General features: G+C 39.9%; 1 protein-coding gene across 5 annotated transcripts in view; it reads left to right on the forward strand.

Moving 5' to 3' along the window:
* Positions 1 to 25,004, forward strand: part of asic1b (acid-sensing (proton-gated) ion channel 1b) — a 230,700-nt gene that overhangs the window by 191,206 nt on the left and 14,490 nt on the right. For all 5 annotated transcript variants that reach the window (XM_067396545.1, XM_067396542.1, XM_067396544.1 and 2 more), the window contains one exon: positions 23,704 to 23,854. In XM_067396545.1, coding sequence (XP_067252646.1) covers positions 23,704 to 23,854 — 151 coding nt within the window. The remainder of the gene's footprint in view (positions 1 to 23,703; positions 23,855 to 25,004) is intronic.

Consider the following 25,004-nt stretch of genomic DNA (forward strand, 5'->3'; position numbering starts at 1 on the left):
GTAAAGGCTTGTTCACACCAAGAACGATAACTATATTTGCGTCCACGCCAACAAACGATAAGGGTCTGTTCCCTTTCGTGGGAACTGTCGACGCTGCGTGGTAACGCATTGGGAACCTTCTGCGTGATGTCGTCACTGAAGCACTCATGTATCTAGCCAATCGCGAAGCGAGACGTCAGAGAAGGGTGACGTCACGGACCAGGAAACTATAAAGCACACTCGGATGCAGAGCACGCCAGCTTCTGTGTCTTCAGCAAGCGCTCTATGTTATCTTGTGTGTCTTATTTGGTGTTGTTTGTCCTGCTTATTTTTGGAAAACATTATCTCTTCGTCTGAGGACAAGAGTGTTATTGTGCACCACACATATATATATATATATATATATATATATATAGTGAATAAAGACACGAGTGAAATGGCGGAAGGCAGACAATTTAAAAAGTGTGTTCACCCATGCACACGGTTTATTCCAGATGGGGACACTCATGAGATGTGTGTTGTCTGCCTGGGGGTTGAGCATGCACAGGCAGCTCTCGAGGGGGCTGTCTGTGTTCATTGTGAGAAGCTCACCCTCAGAGTTTTAAGATCACGCCGGGCACTCTTTCACGATAAAGAGAGTGCTCCGGTCGGCGTTCCCCGCGGATCGGGTCCCGCTGTTGCTGAGGCGCAGCGGCGGCTTCATTCGTGGGGTTCGCAAATGGAGCTGGCAGAGGGGGTTGAGACGGGCCCGGCCTTATCTCGCCCTTTACCTGCCAGCCCCAGTGCCTCTTCTCAGGCGGCGGAAGCACGCGCTGCGGTTTCTTCCCCCCAGAGAGAGGCACCCGCGCTTCATCTCTCTTCCTCTGAGGAGGTTGATGTGATGAGCGTGGGGGAAGAGGAACCGCCATCCTCTTCCCCAGCACATGAGGAGCTCCTGGAGGTAGTGACCAGGGCTGTTGCCAAATTAAAAATTGACTGGCCAGCAGAGCGGGCAGATACTAGACCAAAGAGTAAGCTGGATGAGCGCTTTCTGCCCGCTCGGTCACTACCCCAGCGTCGGGGTTTGCCCTTCTTTCCGGACCTCCACACCGAGGTCTCGAGGTCTTGGAAGAAGCCGGCATCATATCGTGTCTTCAGCCCCCAGACCTCAATGTATAGTAACATCGTGGGGCTGAAGCAGCAAGGCTATGCGGCGATGCCTCGGGTGGAAGAGACGCTTGCGGGCTATCTCTCCCCCGAGTCTGCATCGTCGCTGAAAACCCCGACGTTGCCCACCAAGCCATTAAAAACTACATCAGGCTTGGTGGGCAAGGCTTATGCGGCAGCAGGTCAGGCAGCGGCATGTCTACATACCATGTCGCTCCTACAGGCATATCAAGCCGACCTGCTGGGGGAAGTGGAGAATAACGGGGAGGCCACGTATGAGTGCATCCAGGAAATCAGGATGGCAACTGACCTGGCTCTCCGTGCCACCAAAGAGACGGCAAAAGAAATCGGCCGCTCTATGGCAGCATTGGTGGCTACGGAGAGGCACTTGTGGCTGAACCTCTCGGACATAAGGGAGCGTGACAAAGCCTCCCTTATGGACGCGCCGCTGTCTCCTGCGGGCCTCTTCGGCGACGCCGTTACAACAGTCGTCGAGAGGTTCCAGGAGGCTAAGAAACAATCTGCGGCGTTCCAGAGGTTCATCCCCCGCAAACCAAAAATCCCCCCCCCGAGGCTGATGAGCGGGATCAGCCTCGGCCGTCAACGAGCTCCTCAGCGCACCACAGAGCGCAACAAAAGATTAGCGTGGCCGCCCGTGCTCCCCCGCAGAGAGCTTGGGGATCGGGTCGGCCCGCTCAGCCGAAGCCTTCTAGGGGCAGAACGGACCTGCGCGCCGTTATCCTGGCCCGGAAGGCTTCGAAGCGGTCCTGATGTCTGTGGGTCAGGAACCGATGAGGGCGGCCCCCTCCGAAGGGAGCCGGCGAAAAATACATCTAAAAGCCGCTTCCCTTCGGCGCCCTCAGGGGATCGTTATGCCAACCCTGCCACCCAGGGTGCGTCAGGGCGCAGCGGTCTCCACCGACCCTCCGAGGAGGGCCGGCCACTTGATTCGATTGTTCTCTGCCGGTGCGCCGCTTCAGAGCGTCGAATCAGGTGCTCAAAAACACCAGAGGCCAGTCTCGAGAGACTGGTTCCCTTAGTAAATTTTCTGGTAGAATGGAAACTTCTTCCGAATATATCAAAATGGGTGCTGCTCACTATAAAAGAGGGTTACAAGATCCAGTTCGGGTCTCGCCCGCCCAGATTCAACGGGGTTCTTCCCACAGTGGTAACCCCCGAGCAGTCTCTGGTTATGGAACAAGAAGTTGCGACACTTTTGCGAAAAGGAGCTATAGAAAGGGTTCCTCCTCCCAGCAATCAGTCAGGGTTCTACAGCCGTTACTTCATTGTTCCAAAGAAGGATGGAGGTTTACGACCTATTATAGATTTACGTGTGCTAAATCGCTCAATACAAAAGCTCAAGTTCAAGATGCTGACACTCAAACAGATTATACCACAGATCAGGTCCGAGGACTGGTTTGTGGCAATAGACCTGAAAGATGCTTACTTTCATGTGTCCATCCATCCTTCTCACAGGAAGTTCCTCAGGTTTGCTTTCGGGGGCGAAGCTTACCAGTACAGGGTTCTTCCGTTCGGCCTATCATTATCACCCCGCACATTCACGAAATGCGTGGACGCAGCTCTGGCTCCGCTGAGGATCCAGGGCATTCGCATACTGAATTATATCGACGATTGGTTGATTCTAGCTCAGTCAGAGCAACTAGCAGTTCAGCATCGAGATGCTGTTCTGTCCCATATGAAGAGGCTTGGGCTGAGGCTCAATGCCAAAAAGAGTGTGCTAGTTCCAGCTCAATCCACCAACTATCTGGGTGTAGTGTGGGACTCCACCACGATGCGGGCACATTTGTCTCCCGCTCGGGTGAGTGCCATTCTTATGGCTATGAAAGGGGTGAAGTTAGGCCAGTCACTCACTGTAAAACAGTTCCAGAAACTGCTGGGTCTGATGGCAGCTGCGTCCAACGTGATACCTTTTGGCCTTCTGCACATGAGGCCCCTACAGTGGTGGCTCAGGACCAGGGGGTTCTCCCCGAGGGGAAATCCCTTTCGCATGATCAAAGTCTCAAAACGATGTCTTCGTTCTCTGACCATGTGGAAAGACCCCCGGTTCCTGTCCCAGGGACCCGTGTTGGGGGCCACTACTCGTCGAGTAATGCTTACGACGGACGCCTCCCTCACGGGCTGGGGAGCGATCATGAGTGGTCGCTCAGCTCAGGGTCTTTGGGAAGACCATCAGCTCTCTTGGCACATAAATCGGCTAGAGATGATGGCAGTGTTCCTAGCTCTGAAACACTTTCTCCCAGACCTGAGAGGTTACCATGTGTTGGTTCGTACGGACAACACTGCAGTGGTTGCATATATAAATCATCAGGGGGTCTGCGGTCTCGCCGACTATATTACTTGGCCCGTCAGATCCTCCTGTGGTCCCAAGGGAAGCTGCTCTCGCTGAGGGCAGCTTACATCCCGGGACATCAAAATGTGGGAGCAGATGCCCTGTCGAGGCAGGGGCCAAGGCCCGGGGAGTGGAAACTCCACCCAGAAGTGGTGAGTCTCCTATGGAAAAGTTTCGGTCGAGCGGAAGTCGACCTGTTCGCCTCGGGAGAGTCAACCCAGTGTCCGCTCTGGTACTCCCTAACACATCCAGCACCTCTGGGTCTGGATGCTATGGTACAGACGTGGCCGAGGCTGCGCCTGTACGCATTTCCCCTGATCGCCCTGCTCCCGGGAGTTCTGGAAAAAGTACGCCGAGAAGGGGCCAATCTAATACTGGTAGCCCCATTCTGGCCAACCAGGATATGGTTCTCAGACCTAGTGTCGTTACTCAACGGCTCCCCAATGGAGCTTCCTCTCAGACAGGACCTCCTGTCTCAAGCGGGCGGCATGATTATACATCCCCGCCCAGAACGACTGAAACTATGGGCCTGGCCTCTGAGGGGGCCAGACTCATAAATGCTGGTCTCCCAACCGAGGTTGTGGAGACCATTCTTAACTCCAGAGCTCCCGCCACGAGGAAGTTGTTTGCCTACAAATGGAATTTGTTTTCCACCTGGTGCAGACACAATAATACGGACCCTGTCCTTTCTTCTGTTAGCTTTGTGCTAAAATTCCTCCAGAAAAAATTCTCGGAGGGCCTATCTCACTCAACGTTAAAGGTTTATGTTGCAGCAATTTCAGCATATCATGCTCCTCTTGAGGGGAATATCTCGGTAGGTCGAGACCCCCTCGTCACACGCTTCCTCCGTGGCACACTGAGGTTGAGGCCTCCAGTGCGCACAAGGGTGCCAACCTGGGACTTGGCTGTGGTCTTACAAGGGTTAGCTGAGGCTCCCTTTGAACCATTAGAGGAGGTTCCTGAGAGGTTCCTCACTCTGAAAACGATTCTTTTATTAGCTATCACTTCTCTGAAGCGGATAGGAGATTTACAAGCACTTTCTGTTGCTCCCTCTTTCCTTGAATTTGCTCCAGGAATGGTGAAAGCATTCCTGTATCCTAAACCGGGGTATGTCCCAAAGGTCCCTACCAATGTCCCAGGCCCCATTGTGCTTCAGTCTTTCTATCCTCCTCCATTTGAATCTGCGGATCAGGAAAAATTGAATCTGTTATGCCCAGTAAGGGCTTTGGATACTTATGTCCACAGAGCTGCCCTGTGGCGTAAGTCAGATCAGTTGTTTGTCTGTTATGGGTCCCCTAGAAAAGGGGGCCCAGCATCAAAACAGAGAATGAGCAAGTGGGTGGTCGAGGCCATCTCACTTGCATACGAAGCGGCCGGACAGCCCTCTCCCTTGAATGTTCGCGCCCATTCTACCAGGGGTATGGCGGCATCAAAAGATGTCAGGAGTCTCCATGAGTGACATATGTGATGCAGCTGGATGGTCATGCCAGCACACATTTATTAAATATTATAACCTTGATGTTGGCTCCACTCCGGGGTCCTCTGTCCTGTCAAGATAACCTTGGCAAGTGCTTGAGCTACGGCTCAGTTGGGATTGCGTTCCCAATGCGTTACCACGCAGCGTCGACAGTTCCCACGAAAGGGAACGTCTCAGGTTACAGATGTAACCCTGGTTCCCTGAGTAGGGAACGAGACGCTGCGTCTCTTGCCGTACCCCTGCACACTTGCAAGTGCTTGTTTCAGACTTACTTAGAAGCTGGCGTGCTCTGCATCCGAGTGTGCTTTATAGTTTCCTGGTCCGTGACGTCACCCGTCTCTGACGTCTCGCTTCGCGATTGGCTAGATACATGAGTGCTTCAGTGACGACATCACGCAGAAGGTTCCCAATGCGTTACCACGCAGCGTCTCGTTCCCTACTCAGGGAACCAGGGTTACATCTGTAACCTGAGACGTTTTTATTCTGCGGTTTCCTAGTGTGTACAACATGTTTCTGCTGTTTTTGTTGCATTTACACGGATTTAACCAGCAGATGTCCTCAGCATGCTATGTTTCGAGTGAATAGCTAGTGTAATCGATCTAATATAACAGTGAATTTAGCTGATGAAGTCAATATAGAGGAATAAAAACAACGCCTAGTCTTTTTCACTGCAACTTCAAAGGAAGCAAGAAAATGTTGTTGAAACTAGCGCTGGATACCTGAGGTAATTTTATGTTACACTGTTAGATAGCCTGGCATAATGATCTTAACATTAATACTTCTCAGCATTTATTCTGAGGGTATGAACGATTGTTTTCCATATATCCATTTTCTTTAAAGTATCCTTGAAAAGGGGCTTTGACTAGTCAAACAGTGTTGGATTTTTCTGGACCTTGGCAAATAACTTATCCCAGGTCATCTGCCATTTTAAATGTGCGAGCCCTTAAATTAGAATGGACTCTGATTGTCAGTGTTTTATTGTTCAACAGCTGGAAAAAAATAATTCTGAAAGTGATCCCGATGATATCTTTTCTCTATATCGTTATCATTATTGCTGTGGTGTGGACAGTGCTATTCTTTTAACCAATGCTCTTTACTAAAAATTTAAATTTACTAAAAATAAAATTTACTAAAGTCACTGTCATTTTTAATTGCAAACACTTTTCTGTTTGCTGAAGCTTTCTACAGAATATGCCAGATTCATTTAAGTCATTGATATTCACCTCACACAATGAATGTTGTATTATTAGCACCTATGGAAAGCGGTGAAGTAATGCTATACAGTTCAGAGTTTGGCATGTTGCCAAGCTAACAAGGCAGTACTCTAATAAGCATAAAAATACATATCTCACACAAATTTTGGCTAATGTAATTAGGCTGAACTATTTTTAAGTCTTTTTTTTTCCCACTGAGCCCAGTGCATTGTAGGATTGGATACATGCTGAAACAAAGCATCTTAAAAGGCAGCACAATGATGCCACCTGTCTACCTTGAAATGCTGCCTATATTGACAGCTTACAGAGTTTCGAAGCAAAGTCATCATGTCAGATAGAGCTTGCATTGTTTTGAACCCATAACATTGCTTAAAGGTTTTATGTAGGAAGTGTATGGGTAGTGTTGAGGGGTGAATTCATATGCAGTGGTGTTATGTAAAGCATTAACTCATCTTACGTTTTGTGTCTGGAGTTTGTGTGTGTATTAGCTCATATGCAGCATTTGTTTATGTTGTGTGTGTGTGTGTGTGTGTGTGTGTGTGTGTGTGTGTGTGTGTGTGTGTGTGTGTGTGTGTGTGTGTTGGTTTTTGTGGTTTACGAGGACTTTTGACCTGAATACGCACCGGCATTACGGGGACATTTGGGTTTATGAGGACACAGGCCATGTCCTTGTAATTCCGGCAATGTAGATGCCTTTCTCTATGTCCCAGAAGCACCCTCTCCAATTTTCGCGGCATGTCCTTATATACCACAAAAACCTGATTTTATACCATACACTGTGTATCCTCTGTGTACGAGAGTGCGCCCCTGCAGCCGGGTCCTGGTACTGTACCGGCGTCATCGAAAATTTGCATTTTTCACACAAGTGTAAGTATTGAGGCCTGTGACTGGTCAGATCGGTACTGGTAGGCGGGAAATCACGAAAACAAGATGGCGCCGACGGGCGGAGCCTAATTCTGCAGCTCCTATTGGTTGCATACGCAATGAACAACAGCGAGACAAGATGGCGCCGGTGGGCGGAGCTTCATTCAGCTTCAGCTTCAGCATAGGTCTGTATAACAAGCGAGTTAATGCAAAATACTAATTATTTAAGTGTTATTGCCTATAATTTTTTATTTGTGAATTAAATATATGAATAAATAGTGATCCTCGATTAAAAATATCCCTTAAATGCCATGTAATAAAGTATAAAAATAACTTGAATGCTGTTTACTCAGTATTTATACAGTTTATTTAGCTCGTTAGCATATGCTATTCATGTAAACACAACCACACATTAACTCGTGCGCTCACATCACATATATTTATTATTATTATTTTAATCCCGCGTATATTATATTAAGTATGGTTTATAATAAGAGTCTTCGCGTTCATTTCCTGTTTGGGCCGGATAGAAGCTGCACCTGAGAAGACATCTGAGCACCTGATGGAGGCTACTATTATTTTAAAGGTAAGTTGTTCTGCTTTTTAAATGCTTGTGGGTCCGTTTGGCTTGTTTGTTCATGTTTTGTAAGCTCTTTGCAGCTCGTTTTACAGTTATAAAACAGCTAGCTCGCGATGCTAACGGCGCTAGCGAGATTGTGATTGTGTTTAAAGACTGTCAGGAGGGAATCAGCGATGCTTGTCATTTAAAGCTGGTTTTCGATTAAACTATAATTGTAACTGCATCATTTTCTGATCGCATGCAATAACCTAGCCAAGCCATCATAATAAGGCGTTGTCATGACTACAGTCTGAAGGGGACGGCATTTCACCCAGTACAGTATCCTCACATACCAGCCTACTGTAAATATTACTACAGTTCTGCTTGATTTAAAGACATTAAGAAACAAAGATTTACTGGCTATGATAAGATGTATCAGAACTGTCAGTCTTATTCAGTCAAATTAATGCTGTCAGTATTATTGTCTATAATTTATCAATTGTGAAAATTTATGAAGGAATATTGATCCTCAATTATACATAATTCTTAAATATCATACAATAAAGTATGAAAATAACTTGCTGTTTACTATAATTTATCTTTTGACGTTTATACTAAAAACAGAAGATGACAGAAGACACATCAGATCATGCTGAAGTGAAACAGTGATGGAGAAAGCCCAATCTCAGGAGGAAGACATACAGTATTCACAAAGATTCATCAGTGATTTCACCTGTGTCAGGTATATTATATGTTATTTACAGTCATGATTTTACTTGCTTTATTATTAAAGGTTAAATGTTACTCAGGGAAATAGGGCTACACAATATTGCAGAAAAACTGACATTGCAATATTTAGTTTTTCTGCAATTTATATATTGCGATATGAAAACAATTCCACCAGATGAATTGAATAGCACTATTTGAAAATAATTAATCATTCTAGGATGATTGGGATCATTTTGTAGGGTAGTGCATCTGCTTAGAGAATAATAAACGAATTACAAGCTTAGATAAACACAATAAAAATAAGATACAAATTAAAATAAGCAGTGCTTTATGTTTTTCAGGTTAATCTAACTGTATTGAGGTACACACATTGAGGAAAGCATGTATGGGTCCAATATTATATGCATCCGTTTTCTTAATTGTTTACAACACAGAACCAACTGTTTTCGCTGAGAGTGTTTGTTCAAGCTCAAAGATAAGAGAAAGAGAACTGAACTCTGTGTTCACGTGCTATCTGTCTGTCAGAAAACAGCGCGAGTTCCAGTCATAGTGCGTTTGATGTTTAAATTGACAGGACTTAAAAACACAAGCAAATGACATTTGTAAAAGTCACATGCGCTCTTAACCGGGGGGCAGCTGGACCGTTCGGATCAACTACGATCCCTACACTTGACATTGCACATCCTGTGATGTGACTTTTGTGGATGCACACATCGGGATACAATGCTAAAACCATACATCGTGCAGCCGTAGTCCGTATGGATCGCAGATCAACTATGATCCCTATAGCCTACTTGACTTCATTTGTACTGCAATGTCACACCCACAGATAGGTATCAGTGACAAAACTATATATTGTGCAGCCCTACATGGCTTTATATATGCATTAGGGCTGCACGATATATCGCATGCTTTTGTCACGCGCATTTCTTCAGTAAAGCCGGTTCCCTGATTACTGCTAAATCACCATCACCTGCTTTCAAATGGAGCGCCATTTAATAGACAGAGCCGTAGATCACTGAAAAGCCACGCAATATCGCGTTCATTATCGAAGGCGATTCATCTGCGATATGAACGCGATATTGCGTAGCTTGTCAGTGATCTACGGCTCTGTCTATTAAATTTGAAAGCAGGTGATGGCGATTTAGCGGCAATCAGGGAACCGGCTTTACTGACGAAATGCGCGTGACAATCACATGCGATATATCGCCCAGCCCTAATATGCATCACATTACATGCATGTTCATGGCAGTATGTGAGGTGGTGTGTAGCTTTACACCTGTTTTATGAGGACACGTGTTTTATGAGGACATCATGCGAACATGTTCTTCATGTTTGACTTGACTGAAGAATCTCTGTGTGTTGTTAGATTGACACAAGCCTGGTCTATGAGGACACTCGTTTTACCGGGACTCTGGGGTGCACCCATATGGAAGATTGGGATTGATACTGATAACCCATAATTCACAGCTCACTGTAGCAAATGTCAATATTGAAAACTCATTATTGTGTTTGTTAGATTAGATATAATCATTTTAGAAGTAGGTAAAAAGAAGCACCCTCAGTTGAAATTGACTTTCAATTAGTAATACTGCAATGAATAATTGTTTTTTTTTTTATTTTGATTTGATTTTTATTTGCTTTTCTTTCTTATTTTCAGATGGTAACTGAGAAGAATCAGATTCAGAAGAATAAGATACAGCAACAATAAAGGTATCAAATAAAAGTAAAGTAATAATTGAGTTAGTCCTTAAAGGTGGTAAAGAGGATGTTTTGTTTTATACATTTTTGCAATATTACTTGAAACTGTGTTTACTAACTGATAAAAGACTATTTATTAGGTGCACTGAAAGTAATAATATTAATATACATAATCTGTGCACGAGGTAGGGCCTTAAAAACATCAGCCAATCGCGTAAACGGTTGGCCCTCTGGCTTGTCAATCACTGCCGTGACGTTCCTTGTGAGAGACGAGCGCGGCTGCGCTCCAGTAACTTTCCAAACTCCACAGGCGCCGCATGCAATGTTTTTGTCAGGAGACAGGAGTAACAGCTGCAGATTATGAGTTACCTGCGGTGAGTCCGACATAATGAATCCACTAACACGACACAGCGAATGCCGGTGGTAAACACTCGTGATCTAATACTTGTGCAGGAGTTTTGGGAGGCGTTCCCGTGAAATGAGCTGTGAAGGAGGGGGCTGTTCTTACGCATGCGCTCATTTCAAAAACTCAGTAACAGTCTTTGGTTTCTCAGTCGACGAAAAGATCCTCTTTAGCACCTTTTAAAGAATAGAACAGATTTCAGTGTTTCTAAGAAGCAGATTGTTTGCCACAGTTATCAGTCACTGAATTATGATTGTGTGTGTGAAAAGTGAGTCATGATCACTTACTGTACAACTAGCACACCTCGTTTCACCACTATCACTCTCATACATACCCCTAACCTAACCCTAACCCTAACCCTAACCCTGAACTCAGGGCGCCATCCAAATGTATCTAGTTATCAGTGTCCCGTTAAAACTAGTGTCCTCATAGACCAGGCTTCTGTCAATCTAACAACACACTGAGATTCTTCAGTCAAGTCAAACATGAAGAACATGTTCTCATGATGTCCTCATAAAACACGTGTCCTCATAAAACAGGTGTAAAGCTACACACAACCTGACATACTGTGATGAACACACACACATAATGTAATGCATATATAAAGCCATGAACATTACCATGGGTTTTTAAATATTGAAATATTGATTTGAAATGGATCTATTATGTGATCTTGTATATGATCTTAAATCAATATTTCATGTGCACATATTTATTGATCGGAAGCTGTGAATGGTTGACACTGATCATCCTGTCCATGTTTAATTTGCATTAATTACTGTCTAACTGTACATTACCCCTTTGATATATTTCATATATACTGAAGGTTTGCAACTCTTAGTTGAAGTGATTGTATATAAAGCTTTATTTCTTATTTTCAGATAAGCCGTGAGACCCCGCTGTCATCAGTGACGATTGTGGTGCTCTTACTGTGGGCCTACACCAGGTAAGTGAGAGTTGTGCTGTAAGAGAATGAGCAAATGTAGCAGAGACTCTTGTGAGATCTAGGCTGTTAACATATTCAGACCAGTGTTTATGTCTAATTTGATGTTTGCAGACTCTCCGTGAGGTTGGACCCTCTGCTCTCAAAATGAACACTCTGTCCCAGTCAGAAGTCAGAGATGTACAGAAGGTATTGTTTTTCTTTTTGGAAATCAAATTAGGCATGTGCTGACAGGAAAATTTGGGCCAATTTTGATAACCAATAATTTTTTATATTTGAAAGGTGATAAATGATACATTGGCAGATAAATCTAAATCCAAATTCTAATATACTTTGAGAGCCTGATTACAAAAACAATAGACCGTGTCCCAAACACTTCAGCATAAATCAAACATATACAGTACAGCAGTCTAGTTTGATCCAGTATAAGATTCCTTTACTTTTACAATTATTTTGACACTACCATTCAAAAGTTTGGGGTCAGTAAGAATTTTTAATGTTTTAAAAGAAGTATCTTCTGCTCACCAAGTCTGCATTTATTTGATTAAAAATACAAACAAAAACAGTAATATTGTGAAATATTATTCCAATTTAAAACGGCTGTTTTCTTTGTCAGTATACAGTAAAGTGTAATTTATTCCTGTGATCAAAGCTGCATTTTCAGCATCATTACTCCAGTCTTCAGTGTCACATGATCCTTCAGAAATCAATCTAATATGATGATGCGATGCTCAAGAAACATTTATTATTATTATCAATGTTGAAAACGGTTGTGTACAATTTTTTTCAAAATTCTTCGATGAATAGAAAGTTCAAAAGAACAGCATTTATTTAAAATAGAATATTTTCTAACATTATAATTGTCTTTACTGCCACTTTTGATCAGTTTAACTTATCCTTGATGAATAAAAGTATTGATTAATTTTATTTCTATCCCCCAAAAATAAAATTAAAATTCTTACTGACCCCAAACTTTTGAACGGTAGTGTTTAATGTTACAAAAGATGTAGATTTCAGACAAATGCTGTTCTTTTGGACTTTCTATTCACCACAGCATCATAAAAAAATGTAAATAACTGTTTTCAACATTAATAATAATCATAAATGTTTCTTGAGCAGCAAATCATCATATTAGAATGATTTCTGAAGGATCATGTGACACTGAAGACTGGAGTAACGATGCTGAAAATTCAGCTTTGATCACAGAAATAAATTACACTTTACTGTATATTGACATAGAAAACAACTGTTTTAATTTGGAATAATATTTCATAATATTGCTGTTTTGTTTGTATTTTTAATCAAATAAATGCAGGCTAGGTGAGCAGAAGATACTTCTTTTAAAACATTAAAAAAAATCATACTGACCCCAAACTTTTGAACGGTGGTGTACATTCATATGGCCAATTTTCTTTATTTAAAAAAAGTGTCAACACTTTACAGTAAAGTTTATTGTTAGTATTAGTTAACATGAGCTAACAATGAATGGACAAATCCTGTCGAAGTTTTATTAATCTTAGCTAAGGTTAATCTCAACATTTCCCAAGGCATTTTAGGATCCAGTGTTTTATCTGTTAACCTAAAATATGCGTGTTCATGTTAGTTCACAGTGCATTATTAACTCACATTTACAAGGGTTTTGCTCAGTTGATTCACGTTAGTTAATACAATAACAAATGAGACCTTATTGTAAAGTTGCAAAAAATATATATATTGCCTCACTACTACTACTACTAATAATAAATAAAATTAAATAAAAATGCAAACAAGTTATTGGTCAACATTACTTAGGCTACATAAAAAGAAACACAATACATGTGCTATGGATGAATAAAATGAAAGCCTGTTGGGAAATGATTTACTCAAACCATATTGTTGATGAAAATAAGAACAATACAAGTTGTAATGTTTTTGAAAAAAAAGTGTATATAAACATCTTTATTAAACATCTTTAGCATTACTGTTTCAAATAAAACTGTTTTAGCATGAACCTGAAGAGCTGAATGAACACCCATAAACCAAAGCGCTTTGTTAGATGGTTTTCGCTCAACGGGATGCAACTTATATATGATAAAGTAGATATTTATACAAAAAAATTACAACTTATACCTGCACAAACTCATGCACAGATGTACATGAATTAAGTCACAAAGTGTTCTGGATACGCTCCCCACAACAACACACTAAAAAACGGCAACTAATCCAAAATAATTCACAGCGTTTTATTACAGTCGTGTTCTCATTATAATGTTATGTATATATGACAGTCCCAGCTATAGTTATTAATGTTATCCATTGCTGTTTGAGTGCGCATGCTGAAGAGATGATCACCGGTAGGCCTACAATGAAGCGCTTTCCTGCCGCGTTCATTAACTCAACCAAATGCATCCTATATGAGTTTAATCAGATATATACACAAAATAAAAAAATTCAACTTATAATTCCACAAAAGGCTGCGAATGCACAAGCAAACTGACTGTGCTAGTCATAAAGGTGTAACTCCGCAGATGTGCTCTTCGTGTAACAACGCTCTGATTTCACAGATTTGTGATTCACCGTAACTGTATCTTCCTTCAAGCAGTTCAATACTATCATGGAGAACAACGCACATCATATAATCCATTATTTATCAGTGTTAAAATATCGGCCTAGTTCGGACTGAGAATGATAACATTAAAATGAGCATTTATCGGCCAGTAAGATATGGTGGCTGATATATCATGAATCCCTGATTGGTTATGGCAGTATATTTATAGAGTTTTAACTATATGCATGATTTTAATGTTAACTTGTCACTGTTTTAAATGTGTAGGTCACTACTATAACGCATTAGTTTGATCACTATTAAAACGGAGTGGTTTAAAATGTACCATCATACCTGAAGACATTTGTGTTGAGCATGTGAACACAATAGCCAATCGGATGCGTTTGTTAGTCTGAGTTTTTGCTTAGCGCGAGTGCTGCATGTTGAATCCTTTCATTATAACCAACAAAGTATTGACACAATGCCAATAAAAGATGCACAACGTAGACAGACACACACACACAACTTCATTTATTATAACGGACGTTTCTGCAGAAGTACAGCTTTGTGTTTCTCGTGTTGTAATCGATAGCTTCAGTGGCTAATATGGCAGCGATCTTTGATTTCTGTAGGCCTATATAACACATTTGTTTATGCTGCTAACTACACATTGCATAGTTTCTGGATTGACAAATGTATTTATATGTGCAATTAAATCCAATTGATGCTGATAACCATAGCAATGGGTGGAACAAAATAATCTTGATGCTGTGTGTCAAATGATCTTTTTATTAAGTATTGGAGTGTAAATGTAAAAAAATAATAGACCTCCCACTTTTGCAATGTAATGTATTATTTTGTTCATTTGTTCAAACTGGCCACTCAGTGACTTTTTACTTTTAAATGTACAGATATTTAAATATAAAATTGTTCTAAGCTCTTTCTTTTGTCATCTGTCCTGACAGAATTAATTATTTCATTTGTGAATGAATAGGATATGTTAAATTCCAAACTTTTTCTTCGCATTTATTGTGGAAAACCCTGTAATGTAAAATAGTTTTCATTGTATGTTTTCAGTTGACAGTGATCAGTCAGTGTTAATCAGTGTTAAGTTTCTGTACTGCTTCATTTGGATCATCTCTGAATCCTTTGTCTGTAGTAGAATGTTTATTTTTCTTTCTTTACCTTGCTTTCAGGTGAGCCCTGAGAAGGACCAGTTATCAATGGACAATCAAGATGGTGTTAGACGGAGAAGGTAATAAAAAGAGCATTGCATCCTTTTAGAAAATGGTAGTCTAGTGAGAACTTTTTCACATAATCTTTGGGCCTGTTAACACCTGGTCATTTTATGTGTTTTTTTACTGATTTGTTCAAACAATTTCATTTACGATTGGCCACATAAATGTGTCTGTACAGAATCAGGGGCCATATTCACAAAACATCTTACGGCTAAAAGTAGCTCCTGACATGCCGATTTATGAGAAACTCTATAATCGGCGTGTCAGTCCTAATTTTTGCTCTTAAGAGTATTTCACAAAACATTTTAGTGCTAAAACTAGCTCCCAAATCTGTAAAAGGTTAGGAGTAGTCAAGAGGACTCCTAAATCACTAAGACCAAATCACAAACAATCCTAATGGCCGTTGATGCCAATCCGCCCAAAGACACTGAACACTATTGAGACAATAGCGATAGAGCCTTGGGTGCTGAACCTTTTCTTCATACATGTAATAAATATTTGGATTTATAGATTTGAATTTATGAAAAAATGCCAAAAATCTATAATAAATAAATAAATAAATAAAGTCCAATTACCTGTAGCAGTTGTTTTCACAAATTCACACTTACAAATAATTGAATAGAGTAAAAAACCAAGTGTAATAAGTGTATTTGGCGTCCTGTTCAAGGCGGTCGAGGGATCAGAGTTTGAAAATTTAGCCCAAATCCATATTACTTCCTCATATCTCCACTGAGAGTAAGGAACGGGGTGGCGACGGGATGCAGAAAACGGTCGAGGAAACTATAGGTGAGATCGGCTCTAGTCAGTGTATATATACCTCCTCTCGAGCCAATTAGACTGCTTGAACACGCTCCTCCCAAATTTTGTTTATAAAACATCATTTGACGCTTGAATTCTGCAATCTCTCGAGACGCAGACATGTAAGAGGCTGACAATTAGCTGAACGTATACTAGTTTAATTGACCCTTCACCAGGAGTTTGATTGACAAACAATCTAACCAATTATAACGCTAAATCCACCATCCAACCAAAGCTGTCAGGAGTTTAAGATTAACCTCGGTGGACTTGGAAAAATGGTGTACTGATGTCTTTCTGTGTTTTAAACAACATTCCTTCTGATGTTCATTCATGTTTATTTGATGCTATAAATGAACTAGTAGGAAGAGATGATCGATTCACGAGCCGCTTGAGCGGAGGCGCTACAGCGATCTGTCTTCAATTCCCTTACTATACGCAGATTTAACAGTATTCACATCATTAAAAGCTACCGCTATGAGCTCCATTTTATTGATCATGAGCAGCATCAGCACTGGTCAAATCATTTATTCTCACATTTTTTTAATGAAGATGATTGTGTGTTGAGCGTTTTCGACTTTTTAAGTTTCATTTGAGGTATTTTGCACGTCAGCTTACTGAAGAGATACTCATCTGTTCATCTGCGCCAACGCATGCTGCAGTAATGCTGTCATATCTTTCTATAACATGCCTATAACACATTCTCACATGTTTATTATTTAGTATTTTTGGGAGGAGTAAAATGTATTATTGTATAAATGTATATACAGCTATGGAAAAAATTAAGAGACCACTTAACATTGATTTCTGAACTTGGAGTGGTCTCTTAATTTTTTCCATAGCTGTATTGTTTTAGACAACGTCCAAAGTGATTTGAGCGATCGGATTTAAATCCGTCTCGAATGCGTTTTGGAGGGCATTTACACCTGGTCTTTCTATTATTGCATAGCAATCCATTCAGAGAAAATGCATGAAGTGAACAGGTGTAAACAGGTTTAAAAAAAACGTTTAAACCAAATGAGCTGAAAATATTTTTATATGCCTCATAATAGTGCTGGGCGGTATGACCAAAAATTTATATCACAGTATTTTTCAAAATTATATCGGTTTCACAGTATATGACGGTGTGTGTGTGTGTATATATATATATATATATATATATATATATATATATATATATATATATATATATATATATATATATATATATATATATATGACTGGGCGTTAACCACATTTTCTACTGATTGAGAGAGGAAATACTGCAGTAGATTGACTAGAATGCCCTGTTTTACTGTCATGATGAGTGAATATTGTAGAAAAATTCTACACTAGAGTTAATACAGGTTTACAAAACCCCACAAAATGATGCTGTGGGGAGACAACAACCAATAAAACTCAGACCTGCAACACATTCATTACAGACACATGAATATTAAAATATGACCATGGAGATAGGAAAAAAAGAAGAGTTGAGGGCACCTTAAGCATTTTAAAAATCTAACGCTATATAAAAACAAACTGCCAAAAATAGGGAGAAACGCGGAAGAACATTTAAACTAAGGATATTTTCAGTACATTTAAGAGCACTACAGTCTCTGAACAAATGACACACGTAAGTTTAACACAGAAAGCAGTTAAATAAAGCAGTTACATTTTTTACCATTCTTCTTTGAATTGTCAGTCTATTTCTGTGTTGCAGAATAACCCATCGTGTCATCGCGGTGGTGATCAGACGTACAGTTCAGTGTCCTTTGCATAACGTTACATTTCATTTGAAGAAGACGTGATGAAATATGTGCGAATACACGCTGCTGGCTCATGTTTAGAGCACTACAGTATATGAAATAGGTCCATAAAAAACGTAAACAGGCTCGCTCCGGTCTATATAATATGATCCATGTGGAGAAAGTTGTTAATCTCATCACGGCGCTCCGCGCAGAAACCGCTCTATCTCGCGCGCTGGTTGAATTCTCAGCTGTAATCAAGGGCTGAATCCGAAATCGCCCCCTATAACCTCAAATAGGGCATTATTTGAGGCGACAGCCATTTGTAGTGGCGTCCGAAACCATAGTGGACGTTATTGAGTGCACTCGTTCAATCCCACAATGCACCACAATGAGTGTACAGCCGATGCACACACAACGGCTGTCCGAATTCACTCATTCGTTTTCATTCATTCTTTCAAGTGAAACGGGACGCTCTCAAACAGTGACGGGCTGCGCCGCGTTCTGAACGTTGGTTAAGCGACACATACCGGTATTGCGGTATCATCAAAATTCATATCATAACAAAAATAAATACCGGTATTCGGTATGAACCGGTATACCACCCAGCACTACCTCAAAATAAGATAAATTTTGGTCTTTGTGTTTTGTTTCATTGCTTTGGCAAAGCATTTCAAACAAACTAAAATCAACAGCACAATGTGGCTTTGTGCCCTTATCAAATTGCAAAAGCTGATAATTTATTAAGACTGTAGTCCGTTGCGCTCCCCGTTTCAAAGTGGAGATCACACTTTGTTCACTCGATCATCTTGTGATTCGGTGTTTTCCATGTCTCAGTTCACAGGGAATGAATGTAGTGAACTCTATCTCAGCAGTTTAACATGCATTTGGGAACGCAACGAGCACCAGTTACACATTTCACATTTGCATTATTTACAAAATTTGTGTGGCCAGTTGTTTCAAGTATTTCACCTGATTTGTAATAAGATGCATTTATAAACCTGTTTTCACTGAAACAGCTTAAGCGAAGAAATGAAGATAGAAGTATTGTAATGTCGTATTGTAAAATAGTTTTTCATTTACAGTAGTAGTATATTTCTGTCTTGGCAATAATTCTAATAATAGTCATCTAAAAGTATTAGTTATTATTTTTATTTTTATTTTTATTTATTATTAAACAGCATAAAGTTTCATAAATTACTTTTGAAAACAGGTTAAACTGAAGATGTTCTTGTGTTTTAAAATTCTGTTTTTCTTCAAGATGAGATCAGTATGATGGATCCTAATGCCAGTGATCCTGATGAAAGCGTTTCTCAGGATGTTGTTCCTGCTGGAGCTGCGCAGGCGTCTCCAGTAATGCTGGTATGTGTTAACTAACAGGTTTATGTTTATTATTATTTTAACCCATTATTATTTTAGATTATTGTCATAAATACAATGCATAGATACAATTATATATTTATAGTTCAACTTAACATTTGTATTTTCACAAAAGAAAAATGGTTTTAAGCCAGTTATTTTTATCTATTGCTGTAGTGTGTCAGTAGGAAATATCAGTTTATATTTCCAAACATTCCTTTTGCCATTAATTGTAATAATTAATGAGCAATAATCAGTTATTATATACAGAGATTTTTGCACTTATATAGTGCAACTTTTCTATAAGAATATTATTGGAATCAGGGTTGCACCAACATTGTAAATCTGGTTGATACAAATGAGTTTATCATTTTTGTGTTGGTAAAAGACTTGGAGATTTTTAAAGGGTAGTTCACCCAAAAATGAAAATTTGATGTTTATCTGCTTACCCCCAGCACATCCAAGATGTAGGTGACTTTGTTTCTTCAGTCGAACACAAATGATGATTTTTAACTCCAACCATTGCCATCTGACAGCTGTATAATTGGTGTCAATGGGAGCACAATTTATGAGTCAAAAAACATGCACAGACAAATCCATATTAAACCCTGCGGCTCGTGACGACACATTGATGTCCTAAGACACGAAACTATCGGTTTGTGTGAGAAACCAAACAGTATTTATATCATTTCTTACCTCTAATACACCATGTCCAACTGCGTTCAGCACTCGGTTAGTGAGGTCTGATCGCGCTCTGACAGCGGCAGTGATGTCTCGAGCATATACTTCAATGAGTGCTAGACATTACTTCCACTGTTAGACCGCAATCAGACATCACTGGTGTATTAGAGGTAAAAAATGATATAAATACTGTTTGGTTTCTCGCACAAACCGATCTTTTCGTGTCTTAGGACATAAATGTGCCGTCACAAGCCACAGGGTTTCATTTGAATTTGTCTATGTATATGTTTTGACTCTTATGAATTGTTTCCATTGACACCCATTATACAGCTGACAGACGGCAACGGTTGGAGTTAAAAATCATCATTTGTGTTCGACTGAAGAAACAAAGTCACCTACATCTTGGATGCGCTGGGGGTAAGCAGATAAACATCACATTTTCATTTTGGGGTGAATTATCCCTTTAACAGGCTAATAACATTTAATCTCCAGAATAATATTTTGTGTCACTTGAAATTTTATTTTTAGATATCAGGTGTATAACCAGTTTTAAGTTCTAGGTATTTGAGAGTTAAATCTTAGTTTCCTGATCAGTATGTAACTGATTTCTTGCAGATGTTCAGAAGATGCCCATTTGGAAAACTGCTGAGTTTGTCAAGGTACCTGAGGTTTAAATTAGAGTACGACCATCATTGTAAGTACATGAGCTTTGATAGAGTAGGAGCTTAATAAAGTATGTATCTGTACAGAGAATGAGAGTTCGGCAGAAATTAAAAAACGGAAAGGAAAAGGACAAGACGGAAAGGACAAAAGGTTTGCTGGTCAGATGCTGAAGTTACAGCTGTAATTGATCATTTTAAGGCACATATGACCAAAGGAAAATTGTGGACAAAACACAAGAGATTTTGTAAGAAATCAAGGAATTAGCTTTAAAAAAAAGCACAAAATAAGTGATGTTGCATTGTGTCTCATTTGATGCTGTTGTATAAGGATTATTATTTTAGTTGTTGGTTATGTTAGTTTCATTCTAGAGCATGAATATACTAAGACTTCACTCTGTAAATCTCTAAAGTTTAACTGTTCTTTAAAGCAGTAGTTTGTCACAAAAACATGACAATTTAATATTCAACATTATTATTGATCTGACTGCATTGACACTATTGTATGAGAACTGAACTGAGCTGGACGATGACATGACTGTTGTCTCCAGAGCTGCTGCTGCTGCTGTATAGATGAAGTGAACTAAATTAATAACTGATGAGTTTTACAACGTAATTGAATCAACACTGAACTGACTCTGGCTGAACAATGACACAATACTCTTCTGCTGTACAGCCCAAACAATCTTTGTTGAACAATGTTCCTGTTATGAGGGCTGCTTTGAAACAATATGTAGTTTAAAAAGCGCTTTATAAATAAAGGTGACTTGACTTGACTCAACAATTCTGTTCACATTTTTTCAAAGTTTTGAATGGTTGCCATTTCAATATGTCAAAACATTAATATTGCTGTATGCTTTCTGATTACACAGATTACACAGTTGTCCATGTGTTATTGACCTAGTTTTTTAGTTGTGGATTTCATTTTCCCCTTAAAATGCCATTCCATGATGGTATTACATGGTTAAAACCGGAAAAACTCAATGTTTATGTTGTTATTTTAAGTCATAATTAAAGTACTTCTAATACACACTGGTCCCTGTAATGTTGGAGTGTGTCAGGTGTGTATTGTGTTTAAGATCAGGTACTCATTAATCACCTCAGTCTTGCTAATACACCATATCGTCAGGTTTGTGTGTTGTGTGTGGTCATGTACCATTAAACACACTGGTCCCTGTAATGTTGGAGTGTGTCAGGTGTGTATTGTATTGAGGAACCGGTACTCATTAATCACCTCAGTCTTGCTAATACACCTTATCGTCAGGTTTGTGTGTTGTGTGTGGTCATGTACCATTAAACACACTGGTCCCTGTAATGTTGGAGTGTGTCAGGTGTGTATTGTATTGAGGAACCGGTACTCATTAATCACCTCAGTCTTGCTAATACACCATATCGTCAGGTTTGTGTGTTGTGTGTGGTCATGTACCATTAAACACACTGGTCCCTGTAATGTTGGAGTGTGTCAGTTGTGTATTGTGTTTAAGATCAGGTACTCATTAATCACCTCAGTCTTGCTAATACACCATATCGTCAGGTTTGTGTGTGTGTGTGGTCATGTACCTGTAAAACACACTAGTCCTTGTAATCCAGAGAAATGACATGTTTTGTGTATTGTACAATAGGTGTCCTCATAAATCAGGTTGTACCCAAAAATCACAATTATGTCATAGGCGGGAACATTTTTGGATGGGCGGGAATGTCCTTGTATACCACTGATATGTCATGTTGTCATATTTTCCGTTCTGTTGTGTGTAAAGAAACTTTAAAGCCAGATGTGTGATCTGCAGATCAAAACAAAATTTTTGATAGTTTTATCATCACTGTAGGGCATCGGGAAAGGTGTGTCCCCCTAAACCACAATCCTACTGGTTTGAGCATCAAAGTCCTCGTAAACCACAAAAACCAGTATGTGTGTGTGTGTGTGTGTGCATTTCTTAAGCTGATAGTGAGGTGTCTTCAGGGATTATAGTGTTGACAAAAACTGAGCTGCCTACCTAAACATAATTGTGTCCCAAAATGTAGTCTGCATTATGCAGCCTTTCAAGATACTTTGTTTGGTCAAAGGCAACATCACATGTAAAATAATGCTTTTTCATGAGCTCAGTTTGAAAAATTGAGAGAAATTTCACTATTGCTATTTCCAGTGATTGTACAAGACTTCTGATTCCTTTGGTAAATAACTAGAAGAATAACAAAGTGCAATAAACAGTAACTATTTGCGCTACAAACCAGTGTTTATGGCCATGCCCACTCTTATATAGAAAATAAGATGGATCATTTCCAGTATTTCATTTAATATTTAAAATATATTGATAAAAAATAGTTGTAGATGTGAATTTTTATGCACATTATATTGTTAAAGGTGCCCTAGAATTAAAAATTGAATTTATCTTGGCATAGTTAAATAACAAGAGTTCAGTACATGGAAAAGACATACAGTGAGTCTCAAACTCCATTGTTTCCTCCTTCTTATATAAATCTCATTTCACGAGTTCACACTTACAAATAAGTCAGGTAAATAAATTGGTAAACGTATTTGGCGTGCTGTCCGGGGAGAGGGCTCCGAGCTCGGTAATCGGCCCGAACACAGAGTACCCCCCCTACCCATTTTGTCTTTCTAAATGTTTCGTTAGCATGTTGCTAATACTGTTAAATGTGGTTAAAGTTACCATCGTTTCGTACTGTATTCACGGAGACAAGACTGTCGTTATTTCCATTTTTAAACACTCGCAGTCTGTATAATTCATAAACACAACTTCATTCTTTATAAATCTCTCCAACAGCGTTCAATGTTAGCTTTAGCCACGGAGCACTATCAAACTCATTCAGAATCAAATATAGACATCCAAAAAAATACTATACTTACAGGAATCGATGTATGCATGATGAACACTTTGTAAAGATCGATTTTGAGGGTTGTATTAGCTGTGTGAACTTTGTTTATACTGTTTAAGGCAAGCGCGAGCTCCGTGGGCGGGGAGCGTGAGCATTTAAAGGGACCGCAGCCTAAATTTAATGATGCCCCAAAATAGGCAGTTAAAAAAATTAATTAAAAAAAATCTATGGGGTATTTTGAGCTGAAACTTCACAGACACAATCAGGGGACACTTAGACTTATATTACATCTTTTAAAAAGGCACCTTTAAACTGTTAGCAACATGTCATTGGAAGCAATTGTGAAGCAATCTTGCTTTGGAAGCAATCTCCCGTACACTGCATGTGAGGAGCAATATTTGTGTTGCTGCCTGTGTAGAGCTGTTTTGTAATGTGATTGCACTTTAATTTTATATAAAGAATTCACCTAAGATCAAAACAGTAATTCTCTATTATCATTTCCTTCTTTTCTGTCATGTAGCTGACGTATCTTCCTCCTCCATGGGGTGACTGCAAGTCGACGCCCATGGACTCTGAATTCTTCAGCACATACAGTATCACCGCCTGCCGCATTGACTGCGAGACGCGCTATCTGGTGGAGAACTGCAACTGCCGCATGGTGCACATGCCCGGTAAACAAACACACACACACAGAAATGCAAAAGATCTATTACACAGCACACATGATCATGTCACATCTGGTTTTCTGTGTTATTCTCTTGTGAGCACAAAAAGATGTAAATTTAACAAAATTTAAGCACAAATATTTCTCCAAATAATTCTTTTTGGTTTTATTTTGTATCCCAATTCTCAGTTGAACCATCTTAAAATCTTTAATTAGAATATATGACCTGGTTTTATGTTTGAAACGAAATGTGTGTTCTTGCCACCAGTTAAATAAATTAATGGCTCATATTTTGTAGCTTGTTATTCCTTTTCAGAATGAAATGTTTTCAAGCTGTTGCTTTTTTAAGCCTCTGATGATTTCAAACCCTTCCTGTGCTCCTAAAGCTGTTTAGCACGTCTTGCTTTAATTCTAGTTTCTAGTTTTTGGCTTAGTGAAAGTAAGAGGATTTTAACTCCATAATTTCATGCAGCCCTGTTAGAAACCAGCACCCCACTGAGCTCTGCACATCCGTTTGAAATACAACCCTCTGATCATCTCTAAAGACTCTGTCATTAACTAGATGTGAACTGCGTCAAACAGTGATTTGCTGTATCTTAAACACCATCTACACTGCGAGCGGCGTGACAAAACAGGTTATAATCAACAGAGCTGTCTGTACTGCAATCGGACAACATTGTTAGACCATTTTGTTTTATTATTTGTAGCCAACTTTATTGATTTTGACAGGAGCTTTCTTGGCAAGTTTATTGTTAGGGGAACGTTCTAATTTTGTCACCTCAGTGGCTTGCGTTGTCTAGACATGTTTTTCTTTCAGCATCTCATCGACTGTATGAGCTCTTTCTCTCGCTTCTCCTCACTGCAAGTCCTTGAGCTATTCAAAGAAACTTCAAGACCTGAATAAATAAAATTAATTAAACGAGGAAATCAGATTTTTGAGAAGGTTCGACGCTGATAACAACAGCGTGATGGACGGCAACACGTTTTAATTAACAAGCAGACAGAGGCCGCTTCATTTCACCTTTAGCCAGAACATTGTGTTCCTCTCTCTCGACGGCACACTTTTTGTTCTTTATCCTCACACGTTTCTTTAAGGGTGAATCACACAAAAACATTTTCAGGTCTTATTTCAAAAAATGAGAAAATACTTTATGCAG

The sequence above is a fragment of the Chanodichthys erythropterus genome, chromosome 10 (assembly GCF_024489055.1).
Source record: "Chanodichthys erythropterus isolate Z2021 chromosome 10, ASM2448905v1, whole genome shotgun sequence".
In the NCBI taxonomy this organism is placed as follows: Eukaryota; Metazoa; Chordata; class Actinopteri; order Cypriniformes; family Xenocyprididae; genus Chanodichthys; species Chanodichthys erythropterus.